This window comes from Oncorhynchus tshawytscha, linkage group LG11 (assembly GCF_018296145.1).
Source record: "Oncorhynchus tshawytscha isolate Ot180627B linkage group LG11, Otsh_v2.0, whole genome shotgun sequence".
Classification (NCBI taxonomy): Eukaryota; Metazoa; Chordata; class Actinopteri; order Salmoniformes; family Salmonidae; genus Oncorhynchus; species Oncorhynchus tshawytscha.
Window position 1 is genome coordinate 46,875,514 of NC_056439.1, and position 27,529 is coordinate 46,903,042.

Here is a 27,529-nt window from a genome sequence, read left to right on the forward strand (position 1 = left end):
CAGTGGCGCCAGGGGTGGCTGGGCATGGGCCTGGTGAGGAACAGTGGGTTAACTGGTCAGCCTCCATCGCTGGGTTAAGGGTCAGGAATAGTGGGTTAACTGTGGAACAGGGGTTAACTGGTCTGGAACTATGTTTGTGTGTGCATATGTGTGTGAGTGTATTGTGTGTGTGTGTGTGTGTGTGTGTGGGTGTGTTTTGATGCTGCTACTGCCTGCATGCCTGCTGTGTACACATGCACGATGCCCAGGGCTCATACTGACTCCTATTCCCTCCCCCCTAGAGCCCTTGCCCCTTGCAGCTCGACAACCAAAACGACACATGACTGTTATGTCTCATGTCAGATGTGGAGGGGTTTGTTTTCTGGTGTGTGAGTCTCACGTGTGTATCCTGAATGTTTGACGGTGTTATTGCGTGTCATTGTGGGTTAGTGGGTGTCCCCTCTGTATGTGCAGGCTCAAACCAGATCAAATCGATGGTCTACTACCCTGGTTTCATGTTCCCACACACAACCATGACTTTGGGATTGCAAATGTGCATTATGTTTTACATAAAGTGGATTTTTGTGATGGTACAGTCAATTTAGCAACAGTTCTTTAATATCTGTGTACTTCTATGGTCTGAAGTAACATGTTATGAGTCAATCATCTAGTAATGTCCCCATTTTAGATTCCCTATCAATTTTTTATTTGTATTTTTTTTTTAACCTTTATTTAACCAGGCAAGTCAGTTAAGAACATGTTCTTGTTTTCAATGACAGCCTAGGAACAGTGGGTTAACTGGTCTAGGAACAGTGGGTTAACTGGCCTAGGAACAGTGGGTTAACTGGTCTAGGAACAGTGGGTTAACTGGTCTAGGAACAGTGGGTTAACTGGTCTAGGAACAGTGGGTTAACTGGTCTAGGAACAGTGGGTTAACTGGTCTAGGAACAGTGGGTTAACTGGTCTAGGAACAGTGGGTTAACTGGTCTAGGAACAGTGGGTTAACTGGTCTAGGAACAGTGGGTTAACTGCCTGTTCAGGGACAGAACGACAGATTTTTACCTTGTCGGTTCGGGGATGCAATCTTCTAACCTTTCGTTACCAGTCCAACACTAACCACTAGGCTACCTGCCATCAATCAGGGATCTGGTGAGGGGGAAGGAAGTTTGAATATCCAGGACACCCAGAATATTCACATTCACAGATTTGCAAGGAGCATATACACCTCTGAAAGATCACATGATTAAAGGGGGGTAGATGATGGGTTTTTATTCCAATTAAATTTTAAGATGGGTTTTGAAAATGCTGACTATCTGAGAGAATTTGAAATGAGGAGGAAGAAAACTAGAGGAGTGCACAGAAAATGCCTTAATCTATTCACACCCTAACAGAGACCCCCCATTGCCTCAGGCCTGTCAGAACCAGATTGAGCCACCCTTTAGTTACAGAGCATCATATCTGGCTCATGTGGTTGTCTATCTGACTGTCTGTCTCTCTGGACAATGTACCCTGTGATGAATGACATGACACACAGACAGACAGAAATAGCCCGCTGCTTCGTCCAGCCTATTGCCTACTCATCGTGGCTTATTGTCTTAGCTAGTGAATGATGAAACTGAGAGCTTGTGCCAGAGTTGATGAGTGTGAGGTTATGCAATGCTGAAGCCTGTTGGAAGTTTGGACCAATCGGATAAGGCTGAACTAGTAAGGGAGATATGACAACTGTGTTTACTGTAGATACTACACTACAGGCTGCTTCTGCAATGTCCACTATGTTATACAGTAAATTAGCAGGTTATACTGGATTTGTCTGGATTGTTTTTACTTATTGAAGTAACTCTGATATTTCAATAACAGAATAGTCCTACATGGAAAAGTATTTAAATGGAACAGACTCAAACTTACTAGCATAGAGTAAAACATTAGATGGTGCATTCCGTTTCTGAAGAAAGAAAGAACGCTGCATTTATGAAACCAATAGTGAAACAATAGTGAAATTCTATTCCAGGATATTTTTTGTGGACTTCATTATAGGCAGTTCTGATTATTGTTACTGGGTTAGAAGTAGGCCTAGAATACATCATTTCAGAGCTATTGTCGCAGTTATGTTCATGGGCTAAATTAGAAGAAAAAATAAATAACAGAACCGAAGTGTAGCTCTACAAGCTGCAGTGCTCCGACCAACAGCATCGCAAATGAACAAACGAGGCTGATAATGACGTCAATGTTGTGCCCGAACGCGCGTTGGTTGGTGCACTCGCGAATGTTTCTGACCGCCGCTCTGTGTTGGAGCGGGGAGAGCGAGTTTTCTACTGCAGCATCACTCACTTCAAATAGCGCACCCAAACTGTGAGGATACTACCTCATCCGAAGCGAACCCATTGGAGTTACAATCACCTGCGAGGCTGCGACTGCGCTTTCTCTGAAGCAGACAAGGACCGAACGAAATAATTTATTTTATTTATCTTTTCTCTCAGCTACGAAAGGGAATGCCATCAATAAATATGAAACTGGAGATGGTGACCATCATCGCCTGCGAGGTAGACACAGAGGTGTTTACGTCCGACAAGCTGCAGGTAGGCCTATGACGTTACAGTTTCATAAAACCGCACGTTGAATATTTCAGAATTTTTGTCTGTTTGTGAAAAAACTTTGAATATTTCTTAATTTTTTGTCTGTTCATACTCAAAGACCCGTTGTTTCTGCATGTCCCAAAGTGCCTGTCTTGCTTACGTTCACCCTTGTTTGTTTTTTTTATCAATGAAACCGCAGCTCATCAAAATGCACGCCCTGAATGCGCACGGATGCCCTCCGTGTCATTGATTGACGTTTGTGGGTTTGCTGAAGTGTGGACGAGAGGGGGAGATAGGGGGCAGACTTTTGTTTTTACTGTATGCGCTATAGACTACATCTTTCTAGGGAGTTTTTCCTAGCCACCGTGCTTCTACACCTGCATTGCTTGCTGTTTGGGGTTTTAGGCTGGATTTCTGTACAGCACTTTGAGATATCAGCTGATGTATGAAGGGCTATATAAATACATTTGATTTGATTTTGATTTGATCTCGCTGTCGCATCACTGATCCATTTTAGTAGGCCTATGCAAGTTACATTCTTAAAAGCAGGGGGTTTATAGGAGGGGGGGTTGTTGAATTGAACATGTGGAAGAGCACAGAACAGAAGTGAGGAGCAGTTTACACGCAGTGTCAGAGTCTGACCTCCCTTTCAGCATTGCCGGTGTGCCAGATACATAAGAGCGCATGCATTGAATACAACAGTCATGGAGGCAGATGGTACTGAGATGCCTAAAGCCTTGACATTAGAAAGTGCCAGTGTTTACTTTAAATGCCACACAGATGGTGGTCAAAGCCATGGCTTACCCACTGAACCCTTTAAAATTCCTTAGCCACGTTTTTCCTATCCACAGACTTGTCATTGTGGATTGAGGCCATTTGCCATCCATTGTAGCCTGTTGTACAGCACAGAGCCCAGCACATGCCGTACCAGAACAATAACTTAATTAATAATAAGATTCCGTTATCCTACTTCTTTCCTTAGTTCAGTTAATCAGTCTGAACAGAGATCCTATACTATGAGTCAAAGTACAAGGTAATGCTGCCATGTTCTCAGAAAACATAAACATTGTGTACATGTCTGCACACCAGGGGTCGGAAAGCCAAAATTATTTTCCAATAATTTAATTCTGAACAGAAGCATTTATTTTTTCCATTCAGTTCCACTGTTGCGACCAGCAACATAAAGTTCCAAACTGGTTGGAATCCCCCAAAAGTAATGGCTAATATCATTCCTTTCTTTCCCTTTTTAAACCTCACATATATATATATATTTAGCTTGACATTAAATCATTTCACCAAACAGTACTGATAGAGCATCTAGCTATGGAGCAGTCAAGCTATAATAGTTATTTACATGCATTGGACAGACAAGTGGATGGCATGAGATGCGACTGACATTTTGCGGATGGGGAGAGAGAGAGAAATAGTGGAGGAGGATACTTGGCTTAAAGTGCTGGGCATAATTAAACCTACAGAGGAGGATTGGCTTCTATGAAGGAATTTTGAATGTCTCAACGTCTGAGAGTTGGCTTAACGTTGGACCAGAGCTAACTAACTAGCTAGCTACAAGATTGTGTGTGCAGAGCAGCACCAGAATTAAAATAACAACACTTCTTACCTTTTTGTAGTAAAAAAAAATAGAATGTGAAATGTAATAACTATAGTATCCTTAACTAGCATTGAAAAGTTAAACAAGTCTCAAATTAATCATCTCTCTCCATAATTTCTTAATCGCGCTATTATGCAGGTCATGTTCTTCACATTACTGTCTCTGGTAAAAATAAACACACTATATCAAATAAAATCTACGTTTATTTGTCACATGCACAAGATACAAAAGGTGTTTTGCATACAAAAGGTGTAAACGCTACAGTGAAATGGTTTCTTGTACAAAAGCAATATCAAAAACAGAAAGTGTCCAGATGAAAATATTTCATAATTATTAGATGACGTATTAGATGACACACTGGTCTAAATAGATGACACACTGGTCTAAATTGATGGGTCATGTGAAGGAAATGCTATAACCAACCCCAGATACGTCTAGATAAGTGGTTGGGTCACTGTTGTTTAGACATGTACACATGTTCATGAAATACAATAGATGGCTGTACTCACCCCCAGACACACCTGGCTAATTTGATGGGTCACATACAGTGCATTTGGAAAGTTTTCAGACCTTTTCAGACCTTTTCCCACATTTTGTTACGTTGCAGCATTATTCTAAAATTGTGTCAATCTACACACAATAGCCCTTAATGACAAAGCATAAACAGGTTTTTAGAACATTTTGCAAATTTATTAAAAACAAAAAACTTAAATATCACATTTACATAAATATTCAGACCCTTTACTCAGTACTTTGTTGAAGCACCTTTGGCAGTGATTACAGCCTCGAGTCTTGGGGAGTTTCTCACATTCTTCTCTGTAGATCCTCTCAAGCTCTGTCAGGTTGAATGGAGAGCATCGCTGCACAGCTATTTTTAGGTCTCTCCAGAGATGTTAGATCGGGTTCAAGTCCAGGCTCTGGCTGGGCCACTCAAGGACATTTGGAGACATGTCAGAAGAGGACTGGCCACCCCTCAGAGCCTGTTTCCTCTCTAGGTTTCCTCCTAGGTTCCTGCCTTTGTAGGGAGTTTTTCCTAGTGACAGTGCTTCTACACCTGCATTGCTTGCTGTTTGGGGTTTTAGACTGGGTTTCTGTATAGCACTTTATGACATCGGCTGATGTAATAAGGGCTTTATAAATACATTTGATTGATTGATTGATGTCCCAAAGCCACTCCTGCATTGTGTTGGCTGTGTAATTAGGGTCATTGTCCTGTTGGAAGGTGAACCTTCGATCCATTCTGAGGTCCTATGTGCTCTGGAGCAGGTTTTCATCAAGGATCTCTCTGTACTTTGCTCTGTTCATCTTTCCTTCGATCTTGACTAGTCTCCCAGTCCCTGCCACTGAAAAACATCCCCACAGCATGATGCTGCCACCACCATGCTTCATCGTAGGGATGGTGCTAGGTTTCCTCCAGACGTGACGCTTGACATTCAGGCCAAAGAGTTCAATCTTGGTTTCATCAGACCAGAAAATCTTGTTTCTGATGGTCTAAGAATCTTTAGGTGCGTTTTGGCAAAATCCAAGCGGGCTGTCATGCGCCTTTTACTGAGGAGTGGCTTCTTTCTGGCCACTCTAACATAAAGGCCTGGTGGAGTGCTGCAGAGATGGTTGTCCTTCTGGAAGGTTCTCCCCATCTCCACAGAGGAACTCTGGAGCTCTGTCAGAGTGACCATCGGGTACTTGGTCACCTCCCTGACCAAGGCTCTTCTCCCTCGATTGCAAAGTTTGGCTGGGCGGCCATCTCTAGGAAGAGTCTTGGTGATTCCAAACTTATTCAATTGAATTTACCACAGTTGGACTCCAATGAAGGTATAGAAACATCTCAAGTATGATCAATGGAAACAGGATGCACCTGAGCTCGATTTCGAGTCTCATAGCAAAGGGTCTGAATAATAATGTAAATTAGGTATTTCTGTTTTACATTTTGTGTACATTTGCTAAAGTACTATGTGTAGATTGATAAAGATTTGTATTTATTTAATCAATTTTAGAATAAGGCTGTAATGTAAGAAAATGCGGAAAAAGAGAAGGGGTCTGAATCCTTTCTTAATGCACTGTTGTCATCTGGCAAAGTGGAGTCTTTTGTTGAGCTCGCTAAACAATGAACCAGCATAATCCCAAATCATACCACTACCAATACAAACATTGTCATAGGTTTAGTATGAATGTGCAGAGTGACAGAGTGAGGGCTTTGCATAGGCACGTTGTTGTGTTTTTTTTCTTTTTTTTCTTCTGTTCCCTGGATCGGTTCCAACCCCTGCCACACACACACACACACACACACACACACACACACACACGCACGCACGCACGCGCGCAGAGAGAGAAAGAGTATAGACAAGCACCCAAAGGTATTTGACCTAAGGGGAAAGGTAAGGTAAACAGAACAGACAGGCTCATACCACCTTGTCTTGATAAACAGCAGCTCATCTCCAAGTCCACGTTCTCCCCTGCAGCACCTGAGCTCTGCATATAACTCTTCACCACAGACTCCCAAAACCCTACTAGCACATCTTGCCTGAGGATGAGCGTAACATCATGCAACGCAGACGTCCCACTTCTTGGCAGAGTAGCCAATGTTTATGCTTGCCTTGTTTGTTGTGCATGTTATGCAAGTGCACATCTTTTATGTCATCGGAAAAACCACAACCCCTCATCCCCGATCGGTCTAATCTGTACTGAGACTGATCTGAGGGCAGCCTTCAAAAACATCTGTGGGGGGAGAGAGAGAAAGGGGAGCGAATGGGCTGACTTTGGGGGAGGATGGCAGATAGATCTGAACTAATCCTGGTTTCTGGCACGTCCTGGGGACAAGAGGACATTAGGTGAGGGGGGAAGGGGAGGGGGGGGGGATGAGATTAGTGGGGAACGAACGGGGTTAGGGAAGGCTCTGATTGAGCTCATCTCTCCCAGGCAGCTTGCCGTTTGGTTCATCTCATCTGTTCCCTGTGTGTCTCTATTTACTGTTCCTAGGCCGTCATTGAAAATAAGAATTTGTTCTTAACTGACTTGCCTGGTTAAATAAAGGTAAAATAAAAATTACAGGTTTTTTTCAATTGCTAACAAGCATCGGTCAATACTGAAGCCACTTTTTCAAAACACTTCACAGTCTGCATTACCAACAAAACACTTCACACAGTCTGCATACCAACAAAACTCTTCACACAAGCTGCATTACCAACAAAACACTTCACACAGTCTGCATTACCAACAAAACTCTTCACACAAGCTGCATTACCAACAAAACACTTCACACAGTCTGCATTACCAACAAAACTCTTCACACAGTCTGCCTTACCAACAAAACACTTCACAGTCTGCATTACCAACAAAACTCTTCACACAGTCTGCATTACCAACAAAACACTTCACACAGTCTGCATTATCAACAAAACACTTCACAGTCTGCATTACCAACAAAACACTTCACAGTCTGCATTACCAACAAAACACTTCACAGTCTGCATTACCAACAAAACACTTCACAGTCTGCATTATCAACAAAACACTTCACAGTCTGAATTACCAACCTGCATCTTGGACAAACAGTTAATCTCACCTCTAAAACTCACTCAAACCACCAAAACATGTCATACATGTCTCAAAATTACCTCGTTTGACCATAACATTGGCAACAATTCTCATTCAGAAAGCATGCATAACACACTGATCTAAAAACACTAACAATAGGGAGCATTACATAAATGATAAATGTTTTTCTTTGAGTTTTGAATGCTTTTTCACATAAATCAGTATTTCATTGTAGAAAAAGAATAACACCTTTTCATTTTATTGACTTGTACTAAAGTATATGTAACAAGAATGAATCAGAAATGCAGCAGTTTGCTTCAATAGCCTTGATTTTTTTTATATCACTTTGCAGATAGTAATTTACATGTGAAAAATAAAAAGTTGAAACAAAAATCAAATTCTTAAAATTCCAGGGCTGCAATAATAATAAAATAAAACCATCAACATGTATAGTATAATCACTCATACTGTACAGTACTGTGAGGGTTATAGTTCTCATCAACATGTATAGTATAATCACTCATACTGTACAGTACTGTGAGGGTTCTAGTTCTCATCAACATGCATACGTATATACTGTACTCTATATCATCTACTGCATCTTTATGTAATACATGTATCACTAGCCACTTTAACTATGCCACTTTGTTTACATACTCATCTCATATGTATATACTGTACTCAATACCATCTACCGTATCTTGCCTATGCCGCTCTGTACCATCACTCATTCATATATCTTTATGTACATATTCTTTATCCCCTTACACTTGTGTCTATAAGGTAGAAGTTTTGGAATTGTTAGCTAGATTACTTGCTCGTTATTACTGCATTGTCGGAACTAGAAGCACAAGCATTTCGCTACACTCGAATTAACATCTGCTAACCATGTGTATGTGACAAATAAAATTTGATTGATTTTGATTTGTATAGTATAATCACTCATACTGTACAGTGAGGGTTCTAGTTCTCCCTCTCTTTTGCATTTGGCCACAAGTTCTCATCAACATCACATCTTATGTCTTCTCTGGCAATGCATTTTATTTTTTAATTTATTTGACCTTCATTTAACTAGGTTAGAGTTAGATTTGTACCTTGTCAGCTCGGGGGTTTGAACTTGCAACCTTCCGGTTACTAGTCCAATGCTCTAACCACTAGGCTACCCTGCCGCCCCATATTGGGAAGTATCTTCTGGAATGTCTAATCCAACCCTGTCAGTCTTCAGGAGAAGTTTCTCCACAACCTGCATTCATGGCATCCAGTAAGGACAGTAAGGATTATACTATACATGGTCATGTGGATGGTGGTCATAAACCTTCCACCTCCACGCAGAGAAAAACTCCTCTATGGGGTTTAGGACGGGTGAGTATGGAGGTAGGAATAGTACTGACATCCTGGGATGTGCAGCAAACCAGTCTGTGACTGCAGCAGAGTGGTGGAATGCCACATGATCCCACACAACAACGAAGGTAGGGGAGTTTCTTGCCCCTCTCTCCTCCACTGACACAAGTCGATTATGCAGGTCATCCAGAAAATAAATGAGCCCCTCTGTATTGTAGGGGCCAATGAGTGGTTTGTGTAACAGCAAACCATCATTGTACAGTGCTGCACACATTGTGATGTTAGTCCCTCTCTGGCCTGGAACATCCACGGTTGCTCTCTGTCCAATCACATTTCTTCCCCTGCATTGTTTTTTTGCCAGGTTGAATACAGCTTCATCCACAAAGATGAATGTATGCGCAGTTTGCCTGGTTTCCATCTCCATTTCTCTCTAAAATACAGTAAATCCACAGTTTTACAGTACTTTACATTATGCATAGCTGTGGATGTACCATGTTTGGTAACAAGACTAAAAACAGGACTCCTGGGTAGGCTTTTAGCTGTAAGCGTATACTTCAATGGTGAATACATACTCAGCTTTCTTTAGAAGTGGCATGGAGTTGTTTCTGATTTGTCGGGGTGGATATATAATGATTAAATATTCTGCTGAGATGTTCTATATGTTTCAGTCTGGTTACTGCAGAAATGCATGACTTTTGCCATCATTCTGTTTTGAATGTGTTAACCGTTTTGGAAACAGTGTGTTAGCATTTGACAATGTGCTTCAAATATATATATATATAGTTTTGCAGGTGGTGGAGTATGAATGAGAAAAGAGTTCATGGATTTCGGAGAATGTGATCATTGAATGCATTTTGTGTGGAAACAATGACAAATTATTCACAGTTTGGTCCACATACACTTCTGTTTCCCTTGACTGTGTGAAGAGTTTTGACAATGGGACTTCAGTTTTGACCAATGCATGTTAGCAATTGAACAAAACTGTAATATACAGATGCCTGATCATCCAGCTCTGCTTTAGAGCTGTGCATCTGGGTTAACTGAAGGCTGTGATGGACCACGGAATGGATCACTGTGATTCACAGTCAATAACATTCATATTTCAGCATGGTGTTCTAAGCTATAGCTGAGATATGAATGTTACCGAGCTAGCACAAAATGTTCCCTAAAAGTTCTCCTTTGGTTATTTTTGGTATATTTATTTCACCTTTATTTAACCAGGTAGGCTAGTTGAGAACAAGTTCTCATTTACAACTGCGACCTGGCCAAGATAAAGAAAAGCAGAGCAGTGCGACACAAACAACAACACAGAATTACACATGGAATAAACAAGCATACGGTCAATAACACAATAGAAAAAATAAGTAATTACAATTTAGCAAAGTAACACTGGAGTGATAGATGTGCAGATGATGATGTGCAAGTAGAAATATTCTTGTGCAAAAGAGCAGAAAAGTAAAAACAATATGGGGATGAGGTAAGGTCGATTGGATGGGCTATTTACAGATGGGCTGTGTACAGCTGCAGCGATCGGTTAGCTGGTCAGATAGCTGATGTTTAAAGTTAGTGAGGGAGATATAAGTCTCCAGCTTCAGAGATTTTTGCAATTCGTTCCAATCATTGTCAGCAGAGAACTGGAAGGAACGGCGGCCAAAGGAGGTGTTGGCTTTGGGGGTGACCAGTGAGATATACCTGCTGGAGCGCGTGCTAAGGGTGGGTGTTGTTATCGTGACCAGTGAGCTGAGATAAGGCGGAGCTTTACCTAGCATAGACTTATAGATGACCTGGAGCCAGTGGGTCTTTGAGAAACAACTTTCCCATTTACATTCTATGAACAAACATTTGTGAGCTTGTTGAGGTGGTAGGAATTGAGTGGAAATGTGCGATGCTATTGTTGGTTATAGTGATACAGTGTCTGCTTGTGAAGGATACTCTGTCCATCTTGTGGTGGTTCATGGCCAACCTGCAAATGATACGGGTACTGTTCTAATTCTGCCATATTGAGGAATTGCCACCAACAATATCATACTTGACCTCTGTCTCGCTCTGGTGCAGGGTGTTACTATGCATTCCTCTACTAACACCCTGTATCGGCATTGGTAGAGGAACCTTAGTAAGCCAAACCTTGCTGCCTGTTTGGATAGGATCAGACTAGGGCAGGGAAGTGAGATACCTGGTCAGTTGCACAACTGAATGCATTCAATCAAAATGTGTTTTCCGCATTTAACCCAACCCCTCTGAATCAGAGCAGTGCGGGGCTGCCTTAGTCAACGTCCACATCATCGGGGCCCAGGGAGCAGTTGTTGTTGGGGGTTAACTGCCTTGCTCAAGGGCAGAACGGCAGCTTTTCCCACCTTGCCAGCTTGGGGATTCAAACCAGCAACCTTTTTGGTTACTGACCCAACGCTGTTAACCGCTAGGCTACCACCACCAACTACCATACTATGTTTTTTCAGATAGCCTCTGGTTTTTGCCTCTCATATGAGTTATGTTATACTCACAGACATCATTCAAACAGTTTCAGAAACGTCAGAGTGTTTTCTATCCAAATCTACTAATGATATGCATATATTAGCAACTGGGCCTGAGTAGCAGGTAGTTTACTCTGGGCATCTTATTCATCCAAGCTACTCAATACTGCCCCCAGCCATAACAAGTCAAGTCGATTGCTGGCCTAGTCCTTAGCAGTTGCTATAGGACCGGAGATAGCTGATGCTAACAGGGTTAGTTTAAGTGGATGGCTGGCAGTTGCAATAGGACCTGAGATAGCTGATGCTAACAGGGTTAGTTTAAGTCGATTGCTGGCCTAGGCCTTAGCAGTTGCTATAGTACCGGAGATAGCTGATGTGTTAATCTGTGTGGTGGTGTGTTATTACCTGGAGAATATAGAGCAGCATCAGCAGATTAACATGCGTAAGGAATGAAATAGATGAACAGGCTCTCTAATTGGTACACGTCAAACATCATACAGTATACACGCACATACATGCAAACACACATGTGCATGAACATACACATTACACACACACACCACAAAAAAATACACACATGCATATGACTATCACACACACACCAATACATTCTGTTTTACTACTAAGATGTATAAATATATATATATATATGTGTGTATATATATATAGATATATAACTTCCCCTTAGTGTAAGGGACCAGGTAAGTCGATAAATGCATTAGGTGTGTGAAGTTCACTGATGGATTGTAAACTGGGCACGTTTAAGCATTAGAGGACAACAAAACGTGTAGGCTGTTTAAGACATGACCTCTTCCTAAAACACTGGAACCCATTATTAGGAAACTACAGATAGGAGAAACAACATATTCTATGAGCTACACACTAGATACTAGACATCCTACACACACACACACACACACACACACACACACACACACACTCTCTCTCTCTCAGTGACTCAGCAAGATGGAATAAGGTAGCTGTTGTTAATTCCGTCTCTGATAATGTTGTGTCAGCAAACCTCCATTCATCCAAACTAAATCCCAGGACTGAAGAACCCTACTTTCTTTCCATCAGCAGTTGAGGCCTGCTGGTCTGTTCCCAAGCCTACCATCATAACAATGGCAGTTGTCTGTGTCACCTCTGACTGTCGTCCTGGAAACTCAGCGTAGAGCTTTGAGGAGTCACACCTGTTTTGATGCCTGGCCAGCTCACTTCGACTCCTGTATGGTCTATGTTTTTGCTGAGATCTGTGTTTTGGTCTCTTGACTATTTATCAAGCATATACTAATGGTACAGTATAGGGCTGGGTGATATGACCAAAATATCATCTGATATTTTTCAAATTTGGGGCGGTATTTTTATGGTTTTTAAATAATAAAAGTTATAAATGTGCTTTATGAGTAGTTCATGACTCTAGGGTTGCAACACATACATTATAAGTGATTTCAATGGGGCTTTCTCCATTATGGTTGTTTTATATTGTTGTATTCAGCTATAATTAATTCTTTATTTGGTGATGTGAATATATTTAATGTAGTTTTATTTAAAAATTATAACTTTATTAATGTTGGACTATTTTTATGAAATTCACTGAGGAGAATGGTCCTCCCCTTGCTAATTTCTCCACCTTAACAATAGGAGTTGTTGTCCCAAAGGCGGGAAGGCAGGCAACAAGCTTTGGTTCAACCTCTCGCATCACATGTAGCTAGCTAACATATTCATTTTGCCTTTACTTATCTAGGCATGTCAGTTAAGAAATTCTCATTTTCAATGATGGCCTAGGAACAGTGGGTTAACTGCCTTGTTCAGGGGCAGAACAACAGATTTGTACCTTGTCAGCTCCGGGATTTGATCTTGCAACCTTTCGGTTACTAGTTCACCGCTCTAACAACTAGGCTACCTGCCACCCCATTCATGCTTCACCTATTGCTCTCTGATTTAGACGACACAGTTGCACAAACAAAATGCGTATCTAGGCCTACACCAGCATTGGTAACAGGCTGTATTAGATCGCTTGTTCTGACTAGTACATTTACCATGCTAGCTAGCCAGATAACTGTCAATTAGCATTAGCGGCTAACAAGATTTATTTTAGTCACAACTTGCTAAGAAAAGACAAACTAGGAGACAGTAGTTTGCAGACAGTGGGATACACAAACTATAAGTGTAATTATAGAACACTTGTGGAAAGCAGCATGTCACCAACATCGTACTGCATCTATCTGGACTGTGCAGCATTGCGACCGGCAAGAAAGTGTTTGTGACTCCGTGGTCGAGCAACAGCTCTTTCTTTGAGTGACAGGGGGTAGGGCCTGGTGTGGAACGCAACATGCAGCAGAAGGGAGAAAAACGACTCAAGTAGAAAATGGAGAAACTAAAAAAACGGACATTACACACGCCAAGTGAAGTACTGATATAGAAGGTAACAGGTAGTAAAATACGGTATACCGCCCAGCCCTAGTACAGTACATCAGCTAAAATGAAATGTGTCAAAACGTCATGTTTGAGATTATGAGATTACATTTGATTGAAAACATGGAACATTTGGATTGCTGTTTGGATTGCAAGGTCATCATATCATATAAAACAACCTGCAGTGATAAAAGTCTATACATATTTCAAACAATCAGCAAATAACCTGCAAGGTTGCACTCAGCAAGCCGTCACAGAGGGCAGCACTTGCTCGATGATATAACCACTCCAAAACAGCTGTGTAGATGTTTACATAGTAGAGATTTAGACAAACAGCGTGTGTCAGACGGACCGGTAAAGGAGAGGGGGAAGAGTGGGGGACGATGCGGACGGCTGTACTGTGTTCTGTCCAGGTGGGAAACCAGATCTGGCCCTAGCAGGTGTACCAGGCCGGGGAGCATGGGGTTCAGGTTTTTACTTCTCCCAGTCTGGGAACATGTCGAATTGGGCCACGGTCGGCTCACATTCCCCCAAAACCTTAGAGAGGCTCTGGGTCTCGGGTGTCACGTTAGAAAGGTTAGAACTATGTCCGCTGGAGTGACGTAGAAGAATGACTCTGGCTTCTATCATTGCCGGGGTGTCGGGTTACGGGAGCCAGGATGACAGGGTTGTGAGACGATAAGGTGAAGTCTAAAGGAAAAACCTTCAGCTAAGCAAATGGAATGTGGGTGTCACGTTCTGACCTTTATTTCCTTTGTTTTGTCATTATTTAGTCTGGTCAGGGCGTGAGTTAGGGTGGGCAGTCTATGTTTTTTTTTCTATGATTTGGGGATTTCTATGTTTCGGCCTAGTATGGTTCTCAATCAGAGGCATCATTAGTTGTCATTAGTTGTCTCTGATTGAGAATCATACTTAGGTAGCCTGGGTTTCACTGTGTGTTTGTGGGTGTTTGTTTCCGTGTCTGTGTTTTTCACCACACGGTACTGTTTTGGGTTTCGTTCGTTCCACGTTTATTGTTTTTGTATTCAGTTGTCCATGTGTACTATTTCTTATTAAAAGAACCATGGACACTTACCACGCCGCATATTGGTCCTCCGATCCTTCTCGCCTCTCCTCTTCGGAAGAAGAGGAGGAAATACACTGGGACAAAGCTTTTTATTCATTGATGTGGACGTCAATTCAACATCTATTCCATGTTAATTCAACGTAATTTCATGATGTGAAAACAACGTTGCATCAAACAGTGTGTTTAGGGATGACTTGATGAATTTATGAAATTGCTTCTTCCAATTATTGATAAAGAAACTGTTAAGAAACTGACTGTTAGAGCTGTTCAGGCTCCATGCATTGATGAGGAATTAAAAAATGGTTGAAGGAGATGGGGCAAAAGGAGTGGCTAATAAGTCCTGTTCTGACTGGCTGACTTACTGCAAATTGAGAAATTATGTGACTAAATAAAAAATAAATATTAATAAACTGTATTATGAAGCCAATATCATTGATATAAAGAATGATGGAAAAACAATTTGGAGCACTTTAGGGGCGGCAGGGTAGCCTAGTGGTTACAGCGTTGGACTAGTAACTGGAAGGTTGCAAGTTCAAACCCCCGAGCTGACAATCTGTCGTTCATACTTTGCAAATGAATGGCCGCTCATTTGAAATAATTGCAATGTACCTATTTATGTGTGCATGTCTCTCTGTTGAAAACACTCGATCCATCTACAGGGAGTAATTCAACACAATGTATCTGGTTGTGTAAGTCTCTAGGAGGTCACCATGTCCTTTGTAGCTGCAGAATGGTTCAGAGTACCACCTGGTGGTTCTTGGTTGAGTTTTACTAGACTAAAGTACTTAAACAGCATCAGAATGTTACTGTGTAGTCTTTTTCTTCTTCTTCTTCTTCTCCTTCTTCTTCGAGAGTTCCAGAGTTTCTAACCATTTTGTACCTTTCAGCTCATGCTGTCTCATTTAAATTCCAACCATTTCAACGTGCAGCCACGCTCCACGTTTTTCTGGTCCCGTAGATTGTAACCATTCGTGACGTCCGGTTCAACACCGTCTGCCTGCTTGGTCTAGTGTAAATTTCATTAGGAGGGGTTTTATGCACTCTGGCAAAAGGGGGCGTTCCATGACGCCGACATAATGTCTGTGCTCACGTGGGTGTGGTCACTGACTGGGTAGTACGTTTATATGAAAAACAATTCTCATTTAGAAGGCTAACATCACATGTCATCTTCTCACAAATAGTTTCAAATTTAATCCTATAAGTTCCACAACATTTGGATGTAAACCTGACAACTGGGAAGTATATACATTCAGAGATACAGTTATGTTGTTACACCGTCCTTAATGAGATCCCAAAACAACAACTGATCTGACATAGTTGTTCTTTAAGTACCCACGGACCATTCCAACTGATTGGATTACAGAAATATTCTTTCATTATTCAACCTTTTGATGTTACTGTACTGCAAAGTCTCTCTCTGTGGTAACAAAGGGCTTTTTAACTTCCATTTCTGCAGAGTGGGAGAGGGAGTTGTAGGTATTTACGACCGTCATAAAACTGTGGTGAGAGAGAGAGAGGGGGGGGGGGATCTGGCGCCTATGATCCTCACCCAAGAGGGCAAATCATGACACCATATAGCCAACTCCTTGGCATTAGGCGTATTTGTGACTCTGATTTATCATTTGATGTACATGCCAAAGATTTATGTGAGTGATTCAAAACAAGAGGGTATAAAGAAGAATTATAGGACAATAGTCTTTATAGAGTAAGACAAACTGAGCAGAATACATTATTGCAACCACGTCAAAGGAATCCCTCTCCTCCCTCAGAAACGTAGGTGTCCACATACAGTCCCATTTCAAGGTCGATCAAGGAAGTGGTTAATAGGCATTGGCACATATTACACAAATGACCCCAGCTTTGGTAATGCATTAGTAGGTTCTAAATAGGCAGAACATTTAGGTAAGGACATCATAATGAATTGGAATTGTGTGTCTATCTTTATTTGATGATCATGTTTCCCCTACAGCGCCCTCTGCTGGGATCTCTTGATTGGGTCGATACTAACTGGGAATGTAAAATGATGCCCAACCTGTGAGATCTTGTTGTTTTGACATTGATTGTCATCGCCTTTCACGCTGAAGAAGGGCTCATACCCCCAAAATGTTTGTGCGGCAATAAAAATATGTCAATTTAAGTTTATTTACAGGAGGGCTGTCCTAATTCTGTTCTTTGGATTATATATGAGGATCCAGCACCCGATTTTAAGTTTATATAAGGTGGAGACGAGGACGTTGTTTATCTTTTCATGTGTGTATGTACTGACATGTACAGCTGAAGTCGGAAGTTTACATACACTTAGGTTTGAGTCATTAAAACTTGTTTTTCATCCGATCCACAAATTTCATGTTAACTATAGTTTTGGCAAGTTGGTTAAGACATCTACTGTGTGTATGACACAAGTAATTTTTCCAACAATTGTTTACAGACAGATAATTCACTGTATCACAATTCCAGTGGGTCAGAAGTTTACATACACTAAGTTGACTGTGCCTTTAAACAGCTTGGAAAATTCCAGAAATTGATGTCATGGCTTTAGAAGCTTCTGATGGGCTAATTGACATAATTTGAGTCAATTGGAGGTGTACCTGTGGATGTATTTCAAGGCCTACCTTCAAACTCAGTGCCTCTTTGCTTGATATCATGAGAAAATCAAAACAAATGAGCCAAGACCTCAGAAAAAAAATTGGAGACCTTACACAAGATTCATCCTTGGGAGCAATTTCCAAACACCTGAAGGTACCACGTTCATCTGTCCAAACAATAGTATGCAAGTATAAACACCATGGGACCACGCAGCGTCATACCGCTCAGGAAGGAGACGCTTTCTGTCTCCTAGAGATGAGCGTACTTTGGTGCGGAAAGTGCAAGTCAATCCCAGAACAACAGCAAAGGACCTAGTGAAGATGCTGGAGGAAACAGGTACAAAAGTATCTATATCCACAGTAAAACAAGTCCTATATCGACATAACCTGAAAGGCTGCTAAGCAAGGAAGAAGCCACGGCTTCAAAACCGCCATAACAATGCCAGAGTACGGTTTGCAACTGCACATGGGGACAAAAATTGTACTTTTTGGAGAAATGTCACCTGGTCTGATGAAACAAAAATAGAACTGTTTGACCATAATGACCATCATTATGTTTGGAGGAAAAAGGGGGACGCCGAAGAACACCATCCCAGCCATGAAGCACGGGGGTGGCAGCTTCATGTTGTGGGGGTGCTTTGCTGCAGTAGGGACATCTCAAGACGCTCGTCAGGAAATTAAGCTTGGTCGCAAATGGGTCTTACAAATGGACAATGACCCCAAGCATACTTCTAAAGTTGTGGCAAAATGGCTTAAGGACAACAAAGTCAAGGTATTGGAGTGGTCATCACAAAGCCCTGACCTCAATCCTTTTTGTGGGCACAACTGAAAAAGTGTGTGCGAGCAAGGCCTACAAATCTGACTCAGTTACACCAGGTCTGTCAGGAGGAATGGGCCGAAATTAACCCAATTTATTGTGGGAAGCTTGTGGAAGGCTATCCAAAACGTTTGATCCAAGTTAAACAATTTAAAGGCAATGCTACCAAATACTAGTTGAGTATATGTAAACTTCTGACCCACTGGGAATGTGATGAAAGAAATAACAGCTGAAATAAATCATTCTCTCTACTATTATTATGACATTTCACATTCTTAATTTAAGTGGTGATCCTAACTGAACTAAGACAGGGAGTTTTACTAGGATTTAATGTCAGGAATTGTGAAAAACTGAGTTTAAATGTATTTGGCTAAGGTGTTTGTAAACTTCCAACTTCAGCTGTATATCCATCCTGCCCTGCCTTTCTAAAATCTTTGAAAGCCAAGTTAACAAACAGATCCCCGACCATTTTGAACCCCACCGTACCTTCTCCACTATACAATCTGGTTACCAAGCTGGTCATGGGTGCACCTCAGCCACACTCAAAGTCCTAAATTATCATAACCGCCATCATTTAAAAAACAGTACTGTGCAGCCATCTTCATCGACCTGGCCAAGGCTTTCGACTCTGTCAATCACCGCATTCTTATCGGCAGACTCAATAGTTTTGGTTTCTCAAATGACTGCCTCGCCTAGTTCACCAACAGCTTCTCAGATAGAGTTCAGTGTGTCAAATCGGAGGGCCTGTTGTCCGGACCTCTGGCAGTCTCTATGGGGGTGCCACAGGGTTCAATTCTCGGGCCGACTCTTTTCTCTGTATATATCAGTGATGTCGCTCTTGCTGCTGGTGATTCTCTGATCCACCTCTACACAGACGACATCTGTATACATCTGGTCCTTCTTTGGACACTGTTATTAACAAACATCCAAATGAGCTTCAAAGCCATACAACACTCCTTCCGTGGCCTCTAAATGCCGAACTAAATGCATGCTCTTCAACCGATTGTTGCATCTCTACTTGCACATCATAATCTGCACATCTATCACTCCAGTGTTAATGCTAAATTGTAATTATTTCGCCTATATGGCCTATTTATTGCCTTACCTCCTTTATCTTCTACATTTGCACACACTGTACATAGATCTTTCTATTGTGTTATTGACTGTACGTTTGTTATGTGTAACTCTGTGTTGTTGTTTTTGTCACACTGCTTTGCTTTATCTTGGCCAGGTCGCAGTTGTAAATGAGAACTTGTTCTCAACTGACCGACCTGGTTTAATAAAGGTGAAATACATTTATTTTTAATTACTATATGCAACGATATAGAATAGTATCAAGGCTATTGAAGCAAATTGCTGCATTTCTGATTCATTCTTGTTACATATGGACATCTGTGGATTAGGTGAAGGAGGGGTTGAGGTCAGGAGGTGAGAACAGCAACGTGTTGATCCAGGGGAGACAGATGGACATCTGTGGATTAGGTGAAGGAGGGGTTGAGGTCAGGAGGTGAGAACAGCAACGTGTTGATACAGGAGAGACAGATGGACATCTGTGGATTAGGTGAAGGAGGGGTTGAGGTCAGGAGGTGAGAACAGCAACGTGTTGATCCAGGGAGACAGATGGACATCTGTGGATTAGGTGAAGGAGGGGTTGAGGTCAGGAGGTGAGAACAGCAACGTGTTGATCCAGGGGAGACAGATGGACATCTGTGGATTAGGTGAAGGAGGGGTTGAGGTCAGGAGGTGAGAACAGCAACGTGTTGATACAGGAGAGACAGATGGACATCTGTGGATTAGGTGAAGGAGGGGTTGAGGTCAGGAGGTGAGAACAGCAACGTGTTGATACAGGAGAGACAGATGGACATCTGTGGATTAGGTGAAGGAGGGGTTGAGGTCAGGAGGTGAGAACAGCAACGTGTTGATACAGGGGAGACAGATGGACATCTGTGGATTAGGTGAAGGAGGGGTTGAGGTCAGGAGGTGAGAACAGGTCACCTGAAGGGAGTAGTAAGGGTTTGGGATCTTGTTACTCTTTTCCTGTTAAACCATACATGTAAGGATTGGAGAGAGGGAGTGTCTTAAGTAGGATCTATATAACTGTGATGGAGAGAAATGTTGGGTTGTCTGAATACAACTGTACAGAACCTTTGGGAAGAATTAGACTTAGTTGAATCTTCTCTACTGTCCGTGGGTTATTTACTCTGAAAAATAAGAACCTAACACCTCAAAGGGTAAAGTTCATTTATGTAATGCTCCCTGCTGTTAGTGTTTTTGGGGTCAGTGTGTTATGAGTGACAATGTATGCTTTCTGAGTGAGAATTGTTGCCAGTGTTATGGTCGAACAAGCTTAGTTAAACACAAGTATTAAAGGTTTTGGTGGTTTTAGATTCTGGGTTCTGACTTCTCAAACTTGAAACATTGTTATACTAGAGACATGATACATCAGAAGGAATACTATAGTATCTGAGGGGTGATAGAACCTGGTTTTTACATCAGAAGTTAATGGTTATCTGTAGGAGCCAGATGGATTTGGAATGTGCTGACAAGAGGGGAGGCAGTCATATGATTGCTATAAGTGATACGGGTGGAGAGCTTTGGATTAGGCATCAAGGGGGTTGAGGACAGGTCACCTTAAGGGAGGAGGACCGGTTTATTACCCCATCACTTTGTCTTCCTGTCGAACCATAAAAGATGTAAGGGTTGGAGAGAAGGAGGAGTGCATCTAAATTGGAGTATATTTACTTGTGTTGGTGCTAACATGTCTAATAAACTTGGCTGAGCTTTAATAGTGTCTGTTGAGTTTTTGACTCTGAGAATAAGAACCTAAGAGTGGTTTGAGTGAGATTTAGAGGGGAGATTAACTGTTTGTCCAAGATACATGTTGGTAATGTAGTAATGGAGTGAAGTGTTTTGTTGGTAATGTAGTAATGGAGTGAAGTGTTTTGTTGGTAATGTAGTAATGGAGTGAAGTGTTTTGTTGGTAATGCAGACTGTGTGAAGTGTTTTGTTGGTAATGCAGTAATGGAGTGAAGTGTTTTGTTGGTAATGTAGTAATGGAGTGAAGTGTTTTGTTGGTAATGCAGCCTGTGTGAAGTGTTTTGTTGGTAATGCAGACTGTGAAGAGTTTTGTTGGTAATGCAGACTGTGTGAAGTGTTTTGTTGGTAATGCAGACTGTGTGAAGTGTTTTGTTGGTAATGCAGTAATGGAGTGAAGTGTTTTGTTGGTAATGCAGACTGTGTGAAGTGTTTTGTTGGTAATGCAGACTGTGAAGAGTTTTGTTGGTAATGCAGACTGTGTGAAGTGTTTTGTTGGTAATGCAGACTGTAAAGTGTTTTGTTGGTAATGCAGACTGTGTGAAATGTTTTGAAAAAGTGGCTTCAGTATTGACCGATGCTTGTTAGCAATTTTTAAAAACATGGTAATGAATAATTTGGTATTGGAGATGAATGAGGTGGCAACCCTTGGTAATGGAAGGAGCAGTTTGTTTTTAACCCATAGATTGTGTGTGTGTGTGTGTGTGTGTGTGTGTGTGTGTGTGTGTGTGTGTGTGTGCGCGTGTGTTCTGTGTTGTGAAACCCAAGCGGACGTGGGGATAACTAATTCATGGGCACACACACACACACACACACACACACACACACACACCTATACACACACCTATACATTCACAGACATACTGTATACACACAAAAACACACACCTATACACACACCTATACATTCACAAACACACACCTATACAGTACATTGTGTGTGTGTGTTTGTGAATGTATATGTGTGTATACAGTATGTATGTTAATGTAGAGGTGTGTCAAATTAAATCAAACTTTATCGGTCACATACACATGGTTAGCAGATGTTAATGCGGTGTACATGTGTGTGTGTGTGTGTGTGTGTGTGTGTGTGTGTGTGTGTGTGTGTGTGTGTGTGTGTGTGTGTGTGTGTTTTGTGAATGTATATGTGTGTATACAGTATGTATGTTAATGTAGATGTGTCAAATTAAATCAAACTTTATCGGTCACATACACATGGTTAGCAGATGTTAATGCGAGTGTAGCGAAGTGTGTGTGTGTGTGTGCGTGTGTGCGTGCGTGTGCGTGTGTGTGCGCGCGTGCGTGCGTGCGTGTGTGCGTGCGCGCGTGTGTGTGTGCGCGTGTGTGCGCGCGCGTGTGTGCTATTGCAATACTTATTTTGTTTGAAATTTTGGATTTTCAAATAAAACATATTGGAATAAATGTATGTGACAGTAGTTGAGATATGTGAAAAAGTATTTGAACACAGGTCTGGTATGTGTGTGTGTGTGTGTGTGTGTGTGTGTGTGTGTGTACATGAGAAATGGGATAACATGGTGGAACATTGTGGTCCGGTGACCCACTTGTAGAAGATTAAATGAAGCTCTACAGATGAGATCCAGTCGTATACTGTAGTACTACTACTACCCAACCAATGTCGTAGGGTTCATCAAGCCTTTTATCTTAAGTACAGTATGTAGTAATACATTGTTAACTGTGGAAAGCCTGAGTAAACTGTTCCCAGATCTGTTTGTGCTCTTGGTCCCAGATCCGTTTGCGCTCTTGCCAATATACACTCAGTGGCCATTTTAGTGAACCCCATTCACTAAAATGGTTCGCTCCTACAGACAGTGAGTCACGTGGCCGTAGCTTGCTTTATAAAGCAGGCAGACAGGCATCGAGACATTCAGTTACTGTTCGATTGAACGTTAGAATGGGTAAAACTAGTGATCTAAGCGACTTTGAGCGCGTTATGATCCTCAGTGCCAGGCACGACAGTTCCAGTATCGCAGAAACAGCCGGCCTCCTGGGCTTTTCAGGTACGACAGTGTCTAGGGTTTACAGAGAATGGTGCGACAAACAAAAAACATCCAGTCAGCTGCAGTCCTGTGGGCAAAAACAGCTTGAAAGAGAAGGAGAATGGCACGAATCGTGCCAGCTAACAGGCGGGCCACAAACAGGCAAATAACGGAGCTTATGAACAAAACTACTCAGTATTCTCCTCCGTAAAGACCGGGTGTTCAGCCTGATGAACCAAACTAGTCTGTAATCTCCTCCGTAAAGACCGGGGGTCAAGCTGATGAACCAAACTACTCAGTATTCTCCTCCGTAAAGACCGGGTGTTCAGCCTGATGAACCAAACTAGTCTGTAATCTCCTCCGTAAAGACCGGGGGTCAAGCTGATGAACCTAACTACTCAGTATTCTAATCCGTAAAGACCGGGTGTTCAGCCTGATGAACCGAACTAGTCTGTAATCTCCTCCGTAAAGACCGGGGGTCAAGCTGATGAACCAAACTACTCAGTAGTCTCCTCCATAAAGACTGTGGGTCAGCCTGATGAACCAAACTACTCTGTAATCTCCTCCGTAAAGACCGGGGGTCAAGCTGATGAACCAAGCTACTCAGTAGTCTCCTCCTTATAGCCTAACTCTCACACACTCACATAAACACACACATTTCAACAAAACAAATATATATATATTTTTTGGTGTGATTACTGATCAATTCATATGTACATTTATAATTAGTAGGTTTAATTTTCTGTTTTAACAAAGCTTTTTCATTTGGGTACTTATGTCTTGTAAATAGTTTGTTTGTTTGCTGTGGTTTTTATATCAGCCCTTGGGCTTTCAACCACACCTGCACACCGTTTTTATTTATACATTTTTATCTGTATTGTTGTCTATCACTTGTTATCTTTGGTGTACATTTTTTTAAAGGATTTGGCGTAAGTAGCATGAGTCCATGGCCCCATCCTGCCTGGTGTCAAAGGTACAGACTGGTGGCAGTGGTGTACTGGTTTGGGGATTATTTTCCTTGCACATGTTCGGTCCCTTGATACCAATTGAGCAACGTTTCCGAGCCCCGAGGCTGTTCTGGAGGCAAAGGGGAGTCCTACCCAGTACTAGATGGGTGTACCTAATAAACTGGCCACTGAGTGTCTCACTTCTCTGTTATAAAAAGTATGCAAATACAAAGGCACCAAACTCACAGGGTTGGTTAACTCCTGAGGTCCCTTGTGTCTCTACCAACCGAGGTAAACCAGCCCATAGTTTTAACGTCCCCATGTTTGGAATCATTTACTAACCACATGACATCTTGAGTCCCTGGTGCCAATAGGGTCGTTTAAAATGAGGAATGAATTCAGTGAGGTTTGCGAGTGTTTTGGTTGATTTTAATAATGTATTTGTGTTGTTGAAATGTAGTTTATATGTGCTGTAGGTTGTTTTTGTTGCTTTTTCATTTCATTCATTTGATTTGAGCATTTTTTGTTGTCAGGGCACCATTCAGAATGAGTCTCAATTGGGCCCCCCGTGAATAAATAAAAGTTAAAACAAAGAAATAACAAATCCATTTCTGTATGCTGTCATTGTCAAGACAAACATTTTTAGCATGAAAATGATGGAAAAGGAGTTGGCATGATGGCACAAACAGACTGGCACTCAAACTGGTGGACAGAGGGAGAAGCATGAAGACCTGGTGGACAGAGGGAGAAGCATGAAGACCTGGTGGGCAGAGGGAGAAGCATGAAGACCTGGTGGGCAGAGGGAGAAGCATGAAGACCTGGTGGGCAGATGGAGAAGCATGAAGACCTGGTGGACAGAGGGAGAAGCATGATGACCTGGTGGACAGAGGGAGAAGCATGATGACCTGGTGGACAGAGGGAGAAGCATGAAGACCTGGTGGACAGAGGGAGAAGCATGAAGACCTGGTGGACTGAGGGAGAAGCATGAAGACCTGGTGGACAGAGGGAGAAGCATGAAGACCTGGTGGACAGAGGGAGAAGCATGAAGACCTGGTGGGCAGAGGGAGAAGCATGAAGACCTGGTGGACAGAGGGAGAAGCATGAAGACCTGGTGGACAGAGGGAGAAGCATGAAGACCTGGTGGACAGAGGGAGAAGTATGAAGACCTGGTGGACAGAGGGAGAAGCATGAAGACCTGGTGGGCAGAGGGAGAAGCATGAAGACCTGGTGGACAGAGGGAGAAGCATGAAGACCTGGTGGACAGAGGGAGAAGCATGAAGACCTGGTGGACAGGGGATGAGCTCGAGGAAAACAGAACAAGGTGTTCTCTAAAGCTTTTCATCACAGTCGGCCCCTGTGGGCCCTGTTCATCTAACTTCATGGGGGAAGGTCTGTGCAAAATAACTGGGGGACATTTTATGTCACTGAAGCAGTAACAGGACAGAATGAATGTTCAAAGTCTGGTTTGATCAGATGAATGTACTGTAGATAATTCAGTAGGTAAATAGCCTTGGCTTGTGTGAGCCGGAAGAGCTCATAGGAGCAGGAGCCTGTTTCTGCAGCGTGAGGCAGCTTGATGTACAAGTACCCATCCTGGACAACAGGATGCTAGTAAACTCATCAAAAAAAGAAACGTCCTCTCACTGTCAACTGCGTTTATTTTCAGCAAACTTAACATGTGTAAATATTTGTTTGAATATAACAAGATTCAACAACTGAGACATAAACTGAACAAGTTCCAAAGACATGACTAACAGAAATTGAATAATGTGTCAAAACCAAAAGTTACAGTCAGTATCTGGTGTGGCCACCAGCTGCATTAAGTATTGCAGTGCATCTCCTCCTCATGGACTGCACCAGATTTGCCAGTTCTTGCTGTGAGATGTTACCCCACTCTTCCACCAAGGCACCTGCAAGTTCCCGGACATTGCAAAATTGGAAAATAGTTGTGAAGAGATTTTCGATGTACCCATTCCATGGCACATGGTTTATGAATTGATACGCAAAACAACACCGGATTCAAAACTTCACATTTTTCAATATAAATTACTATACAAAATTATTGCAACTAATAGAATGTTATATATATGGGGGATACGATCTTCCCAGCTCTGCAGATTCTGCTGTGAGGAGGCAGAGTCATTAGATTATTTATTTGGGTATTGTCCATATGTAGCTCATTTTTGGTCACAGGTCCAGGAATGGCTGAAGAATTGCAACATTTGCCTAACTAACAATACAGATAGCAATACTGGGTGATTTGAAAAGCCATAGTCAATCAATCAATAATATAATAATTATTTTAGCAAAAATGTTTATTTTTAATGTACAATCTGTAGAAGCTATATGAGAATAGAAAGATTCAATTCTTTTGTGAAGCATCACAGCACAGTTGAAAAATATATGGCAAGTAGAAGTCTGAAATGGATGATGTTGAGAGACAGATGGGAGGGGTTGAGTGGAGCTGAAGGGTGGGACTAATAACAAGATAAACAATGTAGGGCATAAGGGATCTGTAGAATGTATATAGGTTCAGAACTTTTGTGAAATAGCACAGTTACAAATAGAAATCAAACTGGATGGACATCAGATATAGAGGAAGGACTAAGAACAAACAAGAGAGAACTATTGTAAAATAGACTGTGTCTGTAGAGTGTGTATAAGATGTATGGATTGAAGGTAGAAGCAGAAGTGTTTATTAGTTTACTCCAATTGGGGGATCGGCGGAAGGGTTTGCAGGGAATAATAATAAAGGTATATTCTTTAAAAAAGTATGTATGTCTATATAGGTATGTGTATGTATATATGTGTATATGTATGCATGTGTGTATGGATATATATATTTACCAAAAAAATATGGGGGATTGGAAATGATGCAGACAATTATATTGGAAGCAACATTCTTTCCGCAATATTAAGCTGATCCACCCACAAAAAAAAATCATTAAAAAAAATTATTATAATAATTCCCGGACATTTCTGGGGGGAATGGCCCTAGCCCTCACCCTCCGATCCAACAGCTCCCAGACATGCTCAATGGGATTGAGATCCGGGCTCTTCGCTGGCCATGGCAGAACACTGACATTCCTGTCTTGCAGGAAATCACGCAGAGAACGAGCATTATGGCTGGTGGCATTGTCATGCTGGATGGTCATCTTAGGATGAGCCTGCAGGAAGGGTACCACATGAGGGAGGAGGATGTCTTCCCTGTAACGCACAGCATTGAGATTGTCTGCAATGACAACAAACTCAGTCCGATGATGCTGTGACACACACACACCACATGGACCCTCCACCTCCAAACCGATCCCGCTCCAGAGTACAGGCCTCGGTGTAACGCTCATTCACCGATAAACGCGAAGGACGATCAACTGTCCGTCCT

The 27,529-nt window shown here is 42.0% G+C and overlaps 1 protein-coding gene across 2 annotated transcripts in view; it reads left to right on the forward strand.

The window, feature by feature from the left end:
• The window catches only part of LOC112262079 (calcipressin-3), an 83,406-nt gene that overhangs the window by 28,841 nt on the left and 27,036 nt on the right, over nucleotides 1-27,529 (forward strand). The window contains exon 3 of one of the 2 annotated variants that reach the window (XM_042330189.1): nucleotides 2,457-2,555. The exons of the other annotated variant lie outside the window; for it this stretch is intronic. Coding sequence (XP_042186123.1) covers nucleotides 2,457-2,555 — 99 coding nt within the window. The remainder of the gene's footprint in view (nucleotides 1-2,456; nucleotides 2,556-27,529) is intronic. 2 annotated transcript variants of the gene reach the window in all.